Source organism: Malus domestica, chromosome 17 (genome assembly GCF_042453785.1).
Source record: "Malus domestica chromosome 17, GDT2T_hap1".
Classification (NCBI taxonomy): domain Eukaryota; kingdom Viridiplantae; phylum Streptophyta; class Magnoliopsida; order Rosales; family Rosaceae; genus Malus; species Malus domestica.
This window is the reverse complement of record NC_091677.1, coordinates 24,311,353-24,329,111: the sequence shown is the minus strand read 5'-3', so window position 1 is coordinate 24,329,111 and position 17,759 is coordinate 24,311,353. Positions and strand designations below refer to the sequence as shown.

At 38.3% G+C, this 17,759-nt stretch overlaps 1 protein-coding gene across 1 annotated transcript; it reads right to left on the bottom strand.

Annotated features, from left to right (window-relative positions):
- Positions 1–16,848: 16,848 nt before the first annotated feature.
- LOC139193425 (uncharacterized) lies at positions 16,849–17,265 on the bottom strand. The gene has a single exon (XM_070816437.1). The coding sequence runs from the start codon at positions 17,263–17,265 to the stop codon at positions 16,849–16,851; it is 417 nt and encodes a 138-aa protein (XP_070672538.1).
- Between the last annotated feature and the right edge of the window lie 494 nt (positions 17,266–17,759).

Below are 17,759 nucleotides of genomic sequence, written 5' to 3'. Positions count from 1 at the left end.
GTTTCACATGTTCTTGGCATATACATTCATTAAATGGCTTGCGTCACCCTCGGATGTCAGCCAACACGTGGTTATCCCGTTGTTCTTCAGACACCAGGATCGGAGCGTGTCATGTTCAGAAATTGTACATTGCATAACAAGTGAAACAAATTGACTAAGTACATTTCTTAGCATGTAATGTAACATAAAATAGTAACATGCATTCTTAAGTACCTTACTCTGACATTAATAATGATCCAGTAAAGGATGCAATCCCATTTTCAAACGTGCTTACTGAATGTGGTGACATTTAGAGCTTTTGCCAATGGATCTGCAATCATGTTATGAGTGCTAACGTGTTAGATGTCTATGATTTCTTCCCTCACTTTATCTTGCAATCATGTTATGAGTGCTTTTTTTTTTTTGGGTAAAAGACTGTTTACTACCTTCATGTTTCGTGGTTTTCAACATTTAGTACATCAAGTATTTTTCGTCTCAGATTCATACCTAAAGTGTAAATTTTGGGACAGTCTCATACATCCATTAGTCAAACTGTTAAATCTGCCGTTAATTGTGACGTGGCGCCCATGTGGACAATGACTAGGCGCCACGTGTCATCCACGTTTTTTTTTTCTTCCTCATTCTCCTTCTTCCTTCCTCCTTCCTCCTTCCTCCTTCTTCCTTCCCCTTCTTCCTCTTCTTCCCCTTCTTCCTTCTTCTTCCTTCTCCTTCTCCTTCTCCTTCTTCTTCTTCCTCCGAATCTGGGGAAGTTTTTTTTTCTTCTTCTTCTTCCTCCTTCCTCCTTCTTCCTTCTTCCTTCCTCTTCTTCTTCTTCTTCCTCCAAATCTCCCCAGATTCAGTTTCTTTTTTTTTTCTTTTTTCTTCTTCCTCCTTCCTCCTTTTTCTTCTTCTTCTTCTTCTTCTTCCTCCGACTGCAACTTTCTTCTTCCTCCGACTGCAACTTTTTTTTTCTTACTTCCTCCTTCTCCTTCTTCCTTCCTCCTTCTTTCTTCTTCTTCTTCTTCTTATTCTTCCTCCTCCTCCGAATCTGGGGAAAATGAAGGTTTTTTTTTTTTTTCTTTTGAAGAAGAAGAAGGAGAAGGAAGAAGAAGGAAGAAGGAGAAGAAGGAGAAAGAAAAAAAAGTTCTTCTTCTTCTTCTTCTTCTTCTTCTTCTTCCTCCTCCTCCGAATCTGGGGAAGATGAAGGTTTTTTTATTTTTTTTTTCTTTTGAAGAAGAAGAAGGAGAAGGAAGAAGAAGGAAGAAGGAGAAGAAGGAGAAAGAAAAAAAAGTTGCAGTTGGAGGAAGAAGAAGAAGAAAAAAGAAAAGAAAAAAAGAACTGAATCTAGGCAGATTTGGAGGAGGAAGAAGAAGAAGAAGAGGAAGGAAGAAGGAGGAAAGAGAAGGAAGAAGGAGGAAGAAGGAGGAAGAAGAAGAAGAAAAAAAAAAAAACTTCCCCAGATTCGGAGGAAGAAGAAGAAGAAGGAGAAGGAGAAGGAAGAAGAAGGAAGAAGGGGAAGGAAGAAAGAGGAAGAAAGAAGGAGAAGGAGGAAGAAAAAAAAGTTGCAGTCGGAGGAAGAAGAAGAAGAAGAAAGAAGAAGGAAAAAGAAAGAAGCAAGAAAAAAAAAACCTGGATGACATGTGGCGTCCAGTCATTGTCCGCATAGGCGCCACGTTACAATTAACCGCAGATTTAATAGTTTGACTAATTGATGTATGAGACTGTCCCAAAATTTACACTTTAGGTATGAATCTGAGACGAAAAAAACTTGATGTACTAAATGTTGAAAACCACGAAACATGAGGGTAGTAAACAGTCTTTTACCCTTTTTTTTTTTTTTTTGCAAAGAAACATGTTGCAATGTTACCACATAAGATATTTGCTGGGCTCTCTATGCTTCTTACAACTTTCATATGATAAATCAGATTTTTCATCGAATTCCCTTGTCTCGTTGCTTCAAAACATCCTATATATTCCCGCTCTATAGTTTATACTGCTCTAGTTTGTTGCTTCTTGCTCTACCTAGAGAGTGCTTCTCCAGCTAACATAAAAATATAACTACTAGTAGACATTCTATCATCTACACATCCTCCTAAGTTAGCATCTTTGTAACAAATCAAATCTAAATTGTCAACATAAATGTAATACAATGCATACGACTAGTGTATCCTTTTCAAATACCTTCTTTCCAACATTTCAATAAGCTAGATCAGGATTCGACGGAAACCTTCCCAAAACACTCAATGCAAATGCCGAATCAAGTCTTCTGCATACCTGTGCATACATTACACAGCCAATTAAGGATGTATAGGGTTTGTCTTTCATCACGTGAACATCATGGTCTGTGATAGGGTTTGTCTTTCATCACGTGGACATCATGGTCTGTGATAGGGTTTGTCTTGCATACATTACTACTTTAAAGAAAGCTTGTCACCTTTGCCAATTGGTAACTAACCATTATTGCAATTTTCCATGATGAATCTCTTCAACACCTTTTTAAAGTACCTTTTTGTGCCAATCCCAAGTTTCTTTCTGACATGTTTCTGATGATTTCAATCCCAAAACATAATGAGCTTTCCCCATATCTTTCATATCAAAACTAATTGACAGCAGCCTCTTAGTTTCTTCTAACAATTAATTTAGCATGGGTACTTGCAAGTAGGATATCATCCACGTATAAAACCATGAAAATGAAAGCAGACTTCACAATTTTCATATAGATGCAATTATCAATTTTATTCTCATTAAATCCATAAGCTATCACAACTTGATCAAATTTCTTGGACCATTGTTTACAAGCTTGCTTAAACCATAAATTGACTTGTTCAGCTTGCAGACCAAATTCTCCTTCCTCCTTTCAAAGAATCCAAGTGGTTGTTTCATAGAAATGTTCTCATCCCGTTCACCATTGAGAAAGGTAGATTTTACATCCATTTGATGTAATTCAAGATCAAAATAAGCAGTAGTGCCATGATTACTCTAAAAGAGTCTTTGGTAGACACTGAAGAAAATGTTTCATTATAATCCACTCATTCTCTTTGAGCAAATCCCTTTGCCACCAACCAAGCCTTGTGTCTTTCTACATATCCTTTTGAGTCACATTTGTATTAAAAATCCATTTACAACCAATTGTTTTCAAACTGTCATCATTATCAACCAAACTCCATACCTTATTTCTTTCCATTGAGGCCAATTCATCTTCAATTGCAGGTTTCCATAGAGAGGAATGATTACTCTCCATTGCTTCTTTAAAGGACGCTGGATCATCATCATCACCAATATCATAATCAATTTCTTGTAAGTCAACCATGTAATCATATGGTATTGCTGATTTTCTAGGTTTGGAGGACTTTCTCACCACTTGTTATGGCTGGTGTAATATAATAAGCTGCTGAGTTGATTTATTTTGAGTCACAGGCTATTCAATTTCATTACTTTGTGCATGAGAGGACATTGCAAGTTGTTATAATGTAGTGTATGAAACTGGGATTTGCACTGTCATGTATTGAAGTCAAAGAATCACATGGAACTAAGGTTGAGTTCATTCCAGGTCTTGACAAAAGGTAATAAAATTTATTGATTTGAGATAGAGGCAGTCTCAGGCTCTATCATCTCCTTATTATCGTCTTCAAATACATAAGACTTATTGCTTAGAACACAAGATTCTTCAAAGTCTCCAATAACCTTTGCATTGTGACTTCTATACATAACCAACAAAGTAACAACTAGTAGTCTTCATGTTCAATTTCCTATCATTTGGTTTGTAAAGCCTAACCTCACATTTACAACCTCATGTATGAAAATGTGACAGGCTTGGTTTCCTTCCGGTCCAAGTTTCAAATGGAGAGACATCTTTTATGGGCACTCTATTTAGTATATAGTTTGGTGTCTTGATTGCCTCTCCCCGTAAGAACTCAGGTAGTTGAAAATGTGAAAGCCCTTGTAACAGTTAATGCATTCAACAAAGTCATTAAGGTCGATTTTTTGACAGAATACCATCCTTCACAGGTGTCATCATTCTTTCTTTAGATTTTTGTCCGAACCTTCCATGCCAAAGCATTGAAGAAATTTCATTAGTGAGCATACGTTTTGAAACTGAATGTTCAAGAGTGAGACATTCTTTGTAGTATGTACATTGTATCTGCCAAAAATATCCATTTGGGAATGCATAACCAATGAGATTGTCAAACTGATTCTTAATGTAAAATTTTATTTGATCATCATCTCCAATATAGGAGAAACCATCCTTAACAAATTGACTTAAAACAAGTTCCTTCTTATCAAGGGAACATAAAGAACATTGTTCAAAATTAATACATAAGCAGATGAAAATCTTAACATGACTTAACTAATGTTTCAACTACCACTTTATTTCCATTTCCAACAAAGACATTGTAGACTTCCTTATTACTTGTCCCCTTCTTGAAATCCCTTTCTTGATCAACCATGCTCTAAAACCACGATAATTTTTCCTCAAGTGCTCAGTAGATTGGCAATAAAAACATTTTTTAAGGTTGACCTTATTAACTTTCAGCCCAGTGAAGCTAGAAGCAGCGTGAGGAAGAAAATAGTGTTCTTGTACTGTTTCTTGGACCAAAATCAGTACCAACTTTATTCTTTAATCCTGAATGTTTCTTTCCCTTGTAGTTTTCCTTCTTGATTCCAGCAGCCATCTTTCCTTTGCCTTTTGTTGGTATTGACAAGATTTACCAATTCCTGTTTCTCAGCCCTCGACTTCTTCATTCTCTCCTCCTTTTGACGGCATACGAAAATGAGTTCATTAACGCTCCAAATTTCTTTTTGAGTATTGTAATTCACCTTAATCTGGTCATTCTCACCCAAGGATTGAAATATCGGCCGATACACCGATATATCGATATTTTCAACTGTCGATACCCATACTGGGGGTAAAACCATATCTTCCCCTATATCGACGATATATCCCCAATAAGTGCGATATCTCCGATATTTTGCCGATATTCTCGATATTTCCCGATACCTATAACAAAACCCAAAAAAATTCAAAAGTTTTGAAGCAAATTGAAACCCAAAAGATTTTTTGGAGGCATGTGGGCAGTGATTAGATATGTGTGAAGGCTTCTGGCAATATCCAATTCAAAAGATTTTTTGGAGTATCCATTAATTATTACCATAAAGAATCTATGCACAATGAATTGAGGGGACATACATGTCTTATCTAAAGAGAAAGAAATACACAAATCCAAATATTAAATTTCTGGTCAAATATATCTTTAATACCTGCAAGAAAATGATGCATATGTGTCTGAGCTTCTTGTGGAACTCTTTATCATTTTTGGTTGTTTCTTTTTCACTTTTTGAAGTCAGGCAATTGGCAATTGGCAATATGCAATGCATTGTCCATATACCTCCAAAAAAATTTGACTACCTTTATCTCCATCAAAGCCAGAGAATCATCCAAATTGAATCCATAAAATAAAGTCTGCAAAGCCCATAAACCATTGTCCCCCAACCCCCAAAACTTCGCATTGTTATCACGAGAGAAGCCCTCTTTAAATCAGAGGTTGTTTTACTTTTTTGGGGGCACCAAATCTTCACTTTTCTTCTTTCTCTAGGAGCTTTTCAATTTTTATTTAGTTTGTGAGCTTCTTTCCTTGTTTGCAAGTTCTCTTTGATTGTTGTTTCAAGTATGTGGCTCTCCCTTATGGTCTGTATTATTTTTGTGATAGATTTGATATTGTAAGTTAATTTAATATATTTAAGTGTGATAGATTAAAAATGGCAAGTAGTAGTAGACTGAGTGGAGCTAGTGTGCCTGGTGGTCTTGATATGGCATGGAAATATGCTCATCCAATAGAAGGCAATAAGCATGGCACAATATGCACATTTTGTGAATCCACATTTCAAAGTGGTGGAATTACACGGTTAAAGTATCATTTTGCCAGATTTGATCCACATAAGAGTGTAAAGAAGTGCAAAGAAGTACCACCAGATATTAAGAATGAGGTAATTGCATGGATAAAGGATAAAGAGTCTAGCAAACAACATAAGAAATTTGTTGAAGAAAACATAAGATCTACAACAAGAGGGGATACATGGGCAATAAAAGTGGCAATCCTGTTAATGATGATGATGATGATGAGGATGGATATGCATATCCTCCAGACATGCACCCTGCGGAGAAAGAAGATTGCCTTGCTGCCATTAGAGCATCGAAGGAAGAAGAATGGTTTAGACAAGGATAAGTTTACGGAATGGGAAGCAAATGATTTACAAGGAGAGCAAATGGTAGTAGTCAACCGCAATACCGTCGCACTCAAAGCCTTTGAGACCCACTCCGATCTCCTCCGGTACCAATGCCACACAAGAACATTATAGCAAAACAGAGAACAATCAAAGGCATGATTAGAAACTCAGCAAAGGTACTTGGAAGATACTATAGCAAATTCTTCCTACTTGAGAATGTGGCTCCTCAAAAAGCAAGTTCCCCTCATTTCAAGAACATGATTGCTGCAGCCCAACAAGCAAGTTTTGCTTTATTCCTTATGACTTTCCTTTCTTGAACTTAAATATTCTAAACACACCAATTGCTAATATGAGTTCAATTATATTAGATCAAGGCGTAGCCTCACCATCGCCGTATGAAATAAAGCATAAGTACTTAGATATGGAACACACAGACATGCAAGCCTATGTGGAAAAGGTAAAGGAAGATTGGGGCGTGTATGGATGCACCATCATGAGTGATGGATGGACTGGCCCGACGAGGTTGTCCATAATAAATTTCATGGTCTACTCAAATGGGAAAACAATTTTTTTTTTTAAATCAGTGGATGCTTCAAATAAAACCAAGGATGCAAAGTACATCGCCAAATTGTTGAAGGATGTCATAAAAGAGGTTGGGCCGTCGAATGTTGTTCATATTGTCACCGACAATAGTTCAGCCTTTGTTAAGGCTGGAGAGATAATGATGAAGCGGTATCCTATTTATTAGACTCCTTGTGCTGCATATTGCATTGATCTAATATTTGAAGATATTGGGAAGCAAGAGTCAGTGGCTAATGTCATAAATAAAGCTAGGAAATTAACCAACTACATTTACAATCATGGTTGGCTATTGGCTCAGATGAGGATCTTCTGTCAAGGAGATTTGGTCTGATCCAGTGCAACTCGGTTTGCGACAAACTACTCACCATCAATAGGATATTAAATAAGAAAGCTGGGCTAAGGCAACTTTTTACAAGTGAGGAATGGTATAATAGTCGATTCAGTGAATCAGAAGAATGGAAGAGAATTGAAAGTCGAGTCCTTGATCATAGATTCTGGGATGCCATGGAAGGAGTGCAATCCATCTATGAGCCTTTGTATAGCATCCTACGAATTGTTGACACAGAGGTAGTTCCTACAATGCCTACCTTATATGATATGTTTCACATAATGAAAGAGAAGATTTCTAAGTTGAAGGGAAAAAAATGGATTCTCAAAATCATCAATCACAAATGGGATGTCACATTATCTCGTCCATTACATCAAGCTGGTATGTTTTAATCTCTTAGTAAAAATATGCATCAATTTTTTAATTTATACAACGGGCATTAACTAATCTTCATATTTGTAGCCCACTACTTGAACCCTAGATATCAATATGAAACAGGGGTTGGCCACAATAAAGAGTTACTTTCAGGACTCCAACGTGTATTTGAAAGGTTGAATCCAACTGGGGATAGAGGTTTGCAAGCATTTGGGGCCGAGGTAAGTGAACACAAACCAAAGTCTTCCTCATTAAGTTTAGTTTTATGCATACTGTAGAAAGACTTTTCGCACTGAGATGGCCGTCAAATCGAGAAAATCGATCCCCCCAGTAGAATGGTGGAATCTTCATGGTGATTCTGCCCCGAACTTGCAAAAAATTGCTATGCGTATATTGTCATAGACAACATCATCATCGGCATGTGAGCGAAATTGGAGTACATTTGCTCTTATTCACACGAAACAAAGGAACCGTCTTGCATATACTAGGTTGGAAAATATTGTCTTTTGCTATTATAATATGAAACTTAAGCTACGTGATGAAGAGGCTGAAATGAACAAGGTTGCAAATAATGACTACATAGACCTTCTTGACATTGCAGGGCAACCATCTGATGATGATAATAATCCAATTCAACAATGGATTATGACAGCTCACTTGGATGATGAATTAGGCAACCATGATGCCGTTATAGCATAACATGCTACCCAAGAAGGAGTTGATGTTGATAGAGTCATATCCGAAGATGTTAGGAGTGAAGATACTTCATCATTTGAAAGGGATATGCTTGGCACTCAGCAAGGTCAAAGACGTCCCTTGAGAGACGATGCCAATACTAGTAGAAAGGAAAGTTCATCCAATTCGTCAGATAATGATGGAGGAAGTAATGCTGGATCATGAGGTAATGAAGAAGGAAGACAATATAGCCCATTTACTATCGAGGCTGATTTTACTCATGCCACCCAAGATAAGGATCATGGATTCAGAGAAGCTGGACCAGGCATTGGCGCAATTGGGAAGCAATACTTTGGGAAAAAAAGCCAACCAATCAATCCATCTGAAGATGACATGGCGATCAGTTTTGGATCTATGAGCATAGGAACTAGACCTAGTACTAACTCAAATGAATCTTATGATGGCTATGGGTATGTCATGTCTGATTATAATGGAACTAGTTATGGAGCTCAAGATGATGAAATAGACTATGGACCAACTAGTTGGGTTAATCCTAACTATCCCATGTATGGGAGGACAGTAGGGAGCTCAAGAGAGACATATGTGCACCATGTTCAAACATGACTTACAAACTGCTCGGGTTACATGACTTGGTATGACTATTGTATGAATCTAGATGGTTGTTCCTCATTGTTTGAACCTTATAGAAGCTCTTCATTTATGTAGTTGGACACTTATCTAAATTGTAATCTAATGTTTAAACAAACTATGGATTTATGCATGGTTTATTCATTCCAATAAACATTTTATTAGAAAACTTTTCGTTAACACGCATTACATACCACTTATATTTCATCATATGTATATCTTATTATTAGTAAATTTTGAGTTTTATTTGTTCAATACATTCATTGATAATGTACATAACATGTATGAAAGTTTTAGACCAAAATTATGTGTTTCAATGCCTATATCTAGGGGTGGGTTTGGCTCCGTTCGGTTCGGTTTTTTTCCAAAACCGAAAACCGAACCAAAATTACTGTTCGGGTCAGTTCGGTTCGGTTTTCAATCGGTTTGTGTTCAGTTTGGTTTTTTTTTTTGGTTCGGTTTCCGCCCGGTTCGGGGTTTTTTTTTTTTTGTTTTCAATAGCAAAAATAAGTCCTTAAGAAACATAAGCACCCAAAATAATATGAATAATACTGTTGAAGATTACTTCTCCAACATGAAACGACCATCAAAATTTCAACCCACGTCTCTGCAAAGGTCATAACATTACAGCAAGGTTAAAGATGTGAGTCCTAAACTTCAACAAAGTCATGGCAAAAGGTAAGAAATAAATTCAAAAGAGCTCCAAGCCTCCAAGAAACATCAGTCCTGTCAAAATTTTACATAATGGCAATGGAGTAGGGGTCAAGTACTGCAAAAACAAGATATAAATATATAGAAAAGTCAGATATGAGTGTCCCTCCTCAAGCATAAGAATGGAAACTATAAACATTCAAAGTTCAATTGCAATCAAGTCTTCCAAATTCCATGTCCATGCTTTCCAGATTCATATAAAAATATTTTTCAATTACTATCAACCACACAGAGTGTAATGCTCCAGAACTCCTTAATTCCATATTGACAAACAAAATCAGAAGGCCTACAATCAACGTTCATCACAAAATTAGAAGGCCTACAATTACTTAAGCAAATTATATGCATCAAAATCTAAAGAACCAATGAATAAGAAATTGGTAAACTGGGAAGCAAGCTGATCTCAACACAAAATTTCATCACCAGAGCAGAAAAATAAGCTCAAAATGCAGCAAACAACAAGTTCAAAACTTTAACAGGTTATGAGAACCAGTTCTATGAAAGCACACATCAAGTCCCAAACTTTAAAAGGTTATGAGAACCAGTTCTATGAAAGCACATATTAAGTCCCAAACTTTAACAGGTTATTAGCAGATACTTGGAAATCTAATGGGGTTTACAAAAAACAAAAAAACTATAGTTATACGCTATAAATCACGGAAAAAGGAAAACATATAAGAGTCCAATCATCTAATCTAAGTGAGCTGAGGTGATATTAGAAGCTAACTTCCTCGCCATGTACCAGAAGAAGAAGCCAACTTCCTCGAAACGGCAAGAGGAAGTTGACGGCGAGGTGTGAGAGACTGTCGCACCGTCGCGGGTCGCCTGAGATTCAAGACTGAGAGAGACTGAGAGTTTGAGAGAGACCAAGAGTGATTAAAGTTGAAGACACAGAGAGAGAAAGAAAGGAGGAGGAGGCTAACCTTTGCTGTCAAGACTTGAAACGGCAAGAAAAAGCTGACGGCGAGATGAAAGACTGACGACGAGGGCGAGGTGTGAGAGATTGAGAGTGAAAAGGGTCGCGCCGTCGTGGATCGCCTAAGAGATTGAGAGAGACAGAGCGATTGAAGTTGAAGACCGAGCGAGAGAGAGATGAGGCTCAGGCTGTACGATAGGGTTACAATGGAGGCAGGGAACGAGAGAGAGAATAAGGGAATGAAAAAAAAATAAAGGGTGTGGCTGCTACTACTAGTGGCTAGGGTTAAGGAATTTGTTGATTTCTCAAAAAAATTAAAAGGCATGAGGGTTCGAACCCATGCGCTGCAGCTTGAAAAGCTTTACTGAAACCAACTTGGCAACATGTTATGTTTTATTATGATTGTATGACTAAACTATTTATAATACTGAAAAAAATAATTAAATATATATCGGTTCGGTTCGGTTCGGTTTGGTTTCCGAACCTCAAAAATGAAACTGAACTGGCCAGATTCGGTTCGGTTCGGTTTGACAGTTTCGGTTTGGTTTTTTTTCGGTTCAGTTTTTTTCAGCCTCGGTCTGGTTTGGTTTTCGATTTTTTTCGGTTTTCGATTTTTTGAACCCACCCCTACCTATATCTGTCATTTTTTGTTGATTTTTTCCCGATACCTAAAACGATAACGATATATCCCCCGATATTATCTGCACGGTCAATATTTTAATCCTTGTTATCACCAAACAAGGAATAAAGTGCTATGTGTACCAGAAATTGGTCAGTGATGCCAATCTCTAGTACATTCAACTTATTTGAAATGTTCACCAACTTCAGTAAGAGTTCTCGATCGAACACTTCTAACCGCATCATGCTAAGAATTAATGAGGGTAGAAAGGTGTGCTCTTATCTTAGCTACATATCAAACCTCTTTGACTTTCTCTTCCATCTTAGCCAAGTCACAGCTTGGTATGCTACCTCGAATATGCTCTTCCCTGGCATTTTGCATAATCAGAAAGAGATTTAATTTTCTCTTTCCCATTTTGCAAAGTTATCCCTATCTTGAGCACTACTGTTGTTTGTCAAGGTAGATGGTTCAGGCATCTTGAAAGCTATACTGAATTCTAACACCCCCAAATTCATCGCAATTTGTTGCTTCCAAGTTTTAAAATTCAAGGTTCTAAAAAACGCTAGGTACTAGTCGAGCGATGGATTGGCGCCTAGCGCCTAGGCAGCTAGGCGGGGTCTAGGCGGGCGCCTAGGCGGATTTAGGTAAATTTCTTGTATATCTTGTAATTAAATGTATGCTGATACTTACAAAAAAAATTATACTTAGTATGAAATTCCTGAATAAGATAGTAAAAGAATAATAAAATATGTATCTAACAAGTCCAAAAAATCCATAGCACTTGATGCTATAAACTGATAGCCTGACAATCAATGTGTGTTTAATGAGAAAAAAAATTAATAGCATTTGATTTCTGGATGGACTCACAGCCTTTTATCTTTAAGAAAAGTCAAGATTAGCTGTCCAAACTTGAATGGAAGAAACAAAAATAAATAAATAAATAAAATAATTTAAAAGTGATCATGTGGGTGTGGAAAGAAGAGAGAGAAACTAATTCTCTCATCTTCTTCCTCTTCGTGAACACAGACCAGAACCATGAAATCCAGAAAAACCAGAAGCATTCATCCTTTCTCAAGTTCGAACACAGAAAAAATTGAAATTCCCAGACCGCCTAGGCCACCCAATCTCCTGCCTAGGCTGCTCAAGCCGTCTCGGCACCCGCCTAACACCTGTTCTGATTTTGCTTCCGATTTTGCGTTAATCCCGGCGGTTGGCCACCGCCCATCGCCTAGGCCGATTTTTAGAACATTGTTAAAATTATTGCCATTCAACTTCTAAATATTAACAAGGTTAAGCATGTTACTCTGCATAAAATGTCATTTTAATTTGAGATTCATGAGTTTGTGATCAAGAACTAAACAAAATATCCTTGTCACACTTGAATTTAAGCCAACCGAATTCACTTTTGGTAGGGAACTGTCAATACATGTGTATGAATTTCAAATTTCTTGCATAGACAAGTATAAAGCACATGATCAAATGTAAAGCATCACCTTTGGACAAGAAATTTGCATAACGACAAGATTTTCATCACTCACTATAGAAGAAAGAGTGCTTTTCAATGATATTCTATTTCATCTCAAAACAAGGTATATATACAACCCTATACAACCACATACAATCCTATCAGAATAAAGGAAACAATAATTACATCCTAAACTAGGAAACCAAATATGGTAGGAATCCCATAATTATAGGTAACCTAATACAAGTCAACACTCTCCCTCAAGTTGATGCATAGATGTTGCACATGCCCAACTTGTCTAGAAACTTGGAGAACTTGTCACTAGAAACTGCCTTAGTGAGAATATCTGCTACTTGGTCGTTCGTTCCTATGGGAGGAACCTCAATTACTTTGCTATCTAGCTTTTCTTTAATAAAGAACATGTCAACCTCTACATGCTTGGTCATATCATGTTGCACTGGATTATGAGCAATATCACGAGCAGCTTTATTGTCACAAAATAACTTCATCGGCTGACCATGTTTGGCCCCAACATCTTGTAACAGAAACTTGAGCCATAAGAGTTCACAAATACCGAGTGCCATACCTCTAAATTCGGCTTCTGCGCTTGATCTTGATACAACATTCTACTTCTTGCTTCTCCACGTTACTAGATTTTCCCCAACAAAGGTAAAGTACCCGGATGTCGAGCACCTATCATCCGTTGATCCTGCCCAGTCAACATCCGTATAGTACTCAATTCTGAAATGCCCATTTTTTTCGAAATAAAATTCCTTTACCAGGGCTTCCTTTCAAGTAACTCAATATTCTCATAACTGCACTCATATGTTGTTCTCCTGGATTGTGCATATATTGACTAATTACACTTAAAGCATGAGCAAGATCCGGCCTAGTGTGAGCCAAGTACATCAATCTTCCCACTAACCTTTAATACCTCCCTTTATCAACCAGTACTTGGTTCTGATCGATACCCAACTTCATTCCTTTGGCCAACGGAGTAGACACCGGTTTGCATGCTATCATACCGGTTTCTTTCAACAGGTCAAGAACATACTTCCTTTGTGATAGAAATATCTCGGACTTTCCTCTCGATACTTCAATCCCAAAGAAATATTTCAAAGAACCAAGATCCTTCATCTCAAATTCTGTGGACAAATAATTTTTCAAGGCTGTTTGCTCAACCGGATCATCACCAGTAGCCACCATATCATCCACATATATGATGAGAGCTGTAACCTTTCCATTCCGATGTTTCAGGAATAACGTGTGATCCCAATTACTTTGCCTATACCCGAATGCTTTCATGGACTTGGTAAATCTACCAAACCAGGCTCTTGGAGACTGCTTTAACCCATACAATGACTTCTTGAGCCTACATACCTTTTGTTTTCGTATGTCCAGATCATTCCACCCTGGTGGAAGGTCCATGTAAATCTCCTCAGTTAGATCTCCATGGAGGAATGCATTTTTTACATCGAACTGTTGCAAAGGACAATCTAGATTCACTACTAATGACATTAGAACACAAATTGTATTGATCTTTGCCACTGGTGCGAATGTATTAGTGTAGTCGATGCCATATTTCTGTGTATACCCCTTTGCCACCAATCTTGCCTTAAAGCGATCTACCGTTCCATCCACTTTGTATTTCACTGTATAAACCCATTTGCATCCCACAAGTTTCTTTCCGGCTGGCAAGTCAGTTATTTCCCAGGTAGCAATCTTCTTCAACGATCTCAATTCCTCGTTCATTGCATCTTTCCAGCGGGAATCTACTAAGGCCTCCTGCACACTGTTAGGAATAGATACAGTAGATAATTGATATACAAATGACTTATTTGATTCTGACAAGTGACTGGTAGACACATAATTGTTTAATGGGTATTTCACTCTTGAATCAGAATTTGGCTCACTCACGGAATACTTGTGTTTACACTTAGGATCTGCCTTATAAGTGGGTTTAGGAATACCTCGATTAATACACTCTGGAAGGTGACGAAGTGGAGGTGCATCCGGTGTAGGAGACGATTGGTTATGAGAATTATCAGAAGGCGATTTCCAACTTGAACTTGATATAACACCAGGAGGAAAATCATGTGACACTTGCGGCAATTGCTGCTTAGTTCCATTCCAACTAGTGGGCTGATGTTCAGCATCAAGCCCAAACCCCATAGGACCCGTGGATTGATCATCCACCTGCAACGTTTGCTGCTCTTCGTCAGTAAGCTGCTCAGTGGGCTGATGACCAAAGCAGGGTTGCTGCCCGTCTTCAAATGCCATGGGATGCTGCCCTTCTCCAAGTGCTGTGTATGGTTGCTCTTCATGCAGCTCATCACAGCTCAAAAATTTACTATTATCTCGAGTCAGAACTTCACTATTTCGGTACTCCCCCTGAAGTGAGGACGCGGGGGATCCAAAAAACATTTCATTCTCAGGAAAACTCACATCCTGAGTAATAAACATTTTTTTACTTGAAGGATGATAACAACGATATCCTTTCTGGGTAGTAGCATAACCCAAAAAAAACACAACAAACGGCTCGAGGCCAAGTTTATTATGCCGTTGAGAAGGATGGAGGTGAACAAAAGCAACACACCCCAAGACCCGTGGGGAAAGATTGGGAGTCGGTGGACTGCTAGTCTGAGATGTGAGAACCTGAAATGGTGTATGGAAGGTGAGAGTACGAGAAGGAAAATGATTAATAAGATAGGCGGCGGACGTAAGTGCCTTTCCCCAATAATGTAAAGGCAGATGTGCAGCAATGAGTGAAGCACGGACCATTTCTAACAGGTGTCTATTTTTACGTTCGACAACCCCATTCTGTTGAGGAGTATACTGGCACGTGGTCTGATGAACAATACCATGCAGTTCCAGGAAGAAACGAAGTTCCATATTAACATATTTACCACCATTATCACTTCGAAAAACCTGGATATTCCTGTTGTATTGCACTGTAACCATTTTATGGAACCGTTAAAAGGCCGAACTAACTTCGCTTTTCGACTTTAACAAAATAACCCAAGTCATTCTGGTACAATCGTCAATAAAAGTAACAAACCAATGATCACTGCCAAGAGTAGCTATTTTTTACGGTCCCCAAACATCAGAATGCACAATCATAAAAGGAACGGTACTTTTATTGAAACTGGGAGGAAAGAAGTTCGATGACTCTTAGCCATTTCACAAACATCACACTTAAACTGAGAAACATCAGTCTTGACAAACAAACTAGGAAATAACTTTTTACAGATAACTAAAGGAAGCATGCCCAAGGCGCCTGTGCCACATCCAGATGTCCGATACTTTATTAATATCCCCTTGAGAATCATCAACTGAGAGAGCTTGAGTCAGCAAGCTAGAACTACTAGTGGTCAACTCCAAGTAAAGTTTTCCTCTTCTAATACCATAACCAATCGTCTTCCGCGTCCGGATGTCCTTAAAAACACAAAAATGAGGACAAAAAATAACCAAACAATGTAAGGCAAGGGTTATTTGAGCAACGGACAACAAATTATAATTTAGAGAGGGAACCACAAGAACAGTGTCAAGTTTTATGGTATCAGAAAGGGAAACAGTGCCTTCCCCAATAACAGGAACGTCATTACCATTAACAACATTAACCTCGGTTTGGGTGGATGTTTTTAGTGATGGAAGCTGTCTAGAATCACAAGTCATATGTTCAGTAGCTCCAGAATCAATTATCCATGTATTATTCATAACAGAAGTAGAAGTATTGAGTGCCTTACCATCACTACCTGCCACAGCAATCATGGCATATGTTTTGTCCTCTATCTGGTCTAAGTCGTTCTTGGTTTCTGCAACAGAGGCTTGAGATTTGTTCCATCAAGGATCACAGGTCTTATCCCAATTCTCAGGATATCCAATCAGCTCAAAACAGCGACTCTTAGAGTGTCCTGTCATGCCACAGTGTGGGCACTTACCTTGGAGACGATCTCGGCTTGTCTGACTAGGTCGAGTTTGTCCAGGCCGACTTTATGACCCTTCGCAGTTAGACCCAAAAGATGACCCACGGGCCTTTGTTGCCAGGGCAGCGGGTTCACTCTTGTCAACCTCCGTCTTCATTGCTTACTTTCAATCGCCTTCTTGACGAACATATGCATAAGAAGCTTGAAGGCCAAGTGGGGGATCCTTCCGTAGCACTTCTCCACGCACTTGATCAAACCCATCATCGAGACCACCAAGAAACACATAGACTCGTTGTCTCTCAGTGGATTTCTGGAACACTTTGATGTCGTTTTCACACTCCATGGATACTTTATTAAAGTGATCCAATTCTTGGAAAATCTCAGTTAGGTAGCAAAAGGTCAGCCATTCTGACGAAGACATGATGCCTTCTGATTCAACGAATAAATTCTAGCCTCGTCATTCTCATCAAAGTATGCAGCCTTAAGGGAGTCCCAAATTTCCTTTGATGTAGACAACCGAATGTACCGTTTCATAATCCCAGGCTTCATGGAAGACAAAAGCCAACTCTTAATTTTTTGATCTTCAGAGAACCAATCATCATATTTAGGATCGTCTTCGTTAGGTGCCTTGATAAACCCACAAAGATATCCCATCTTCTTCCTTCCAGCAATATGGATTTGAATGAGAGGAGCCCATAAATCATGGTTCTTTTCATCCAAAACCATGCCAATATTAAAACTAGAATTCTCTGACTGCACCATAATTGGAGCAGCCACTGGAACAATCTTAGAACCGGTCCCCTTTTCTTCAGCCATCTCTCTTGTTGTGTCGGTATAGCCTAAAACCTGCAGAGTTGATGGGATTTTGGAACTTGGGAATTGACTAACAAAACTGGGCAGAAACAGGGGCAGCAGCGTTGATGGGACCCTTCGGACAAAACAGAGGGCAGCAACAACTTCACAGTTGTTCGCTGCAATCGATCAGGAACACGGGCAGCAACAACTCCTCTAAGTTGCTCGCTGCAATTGATCAGGGACAAGGCAAGAAAAAAAAAACAGTTAGGGTTCAGTGTTTTCATTTTCTAACCCGGCTCTGGTGCTAAGAAGAAAGAGTGTTTTTCAATGATATTCTATTTCATCTCAAAACAAGGTATATATACAACCCTATACAACCACATACAATCCTATCAGAATAAAGGAAAGAATAATTACATCCTAAACTAGGACACCAAATATGGTAGGAATCCCATAATTATAGGTAACCTAATACAAGTCAACAACTATACATCAGTTTATAAATAATACTCGTG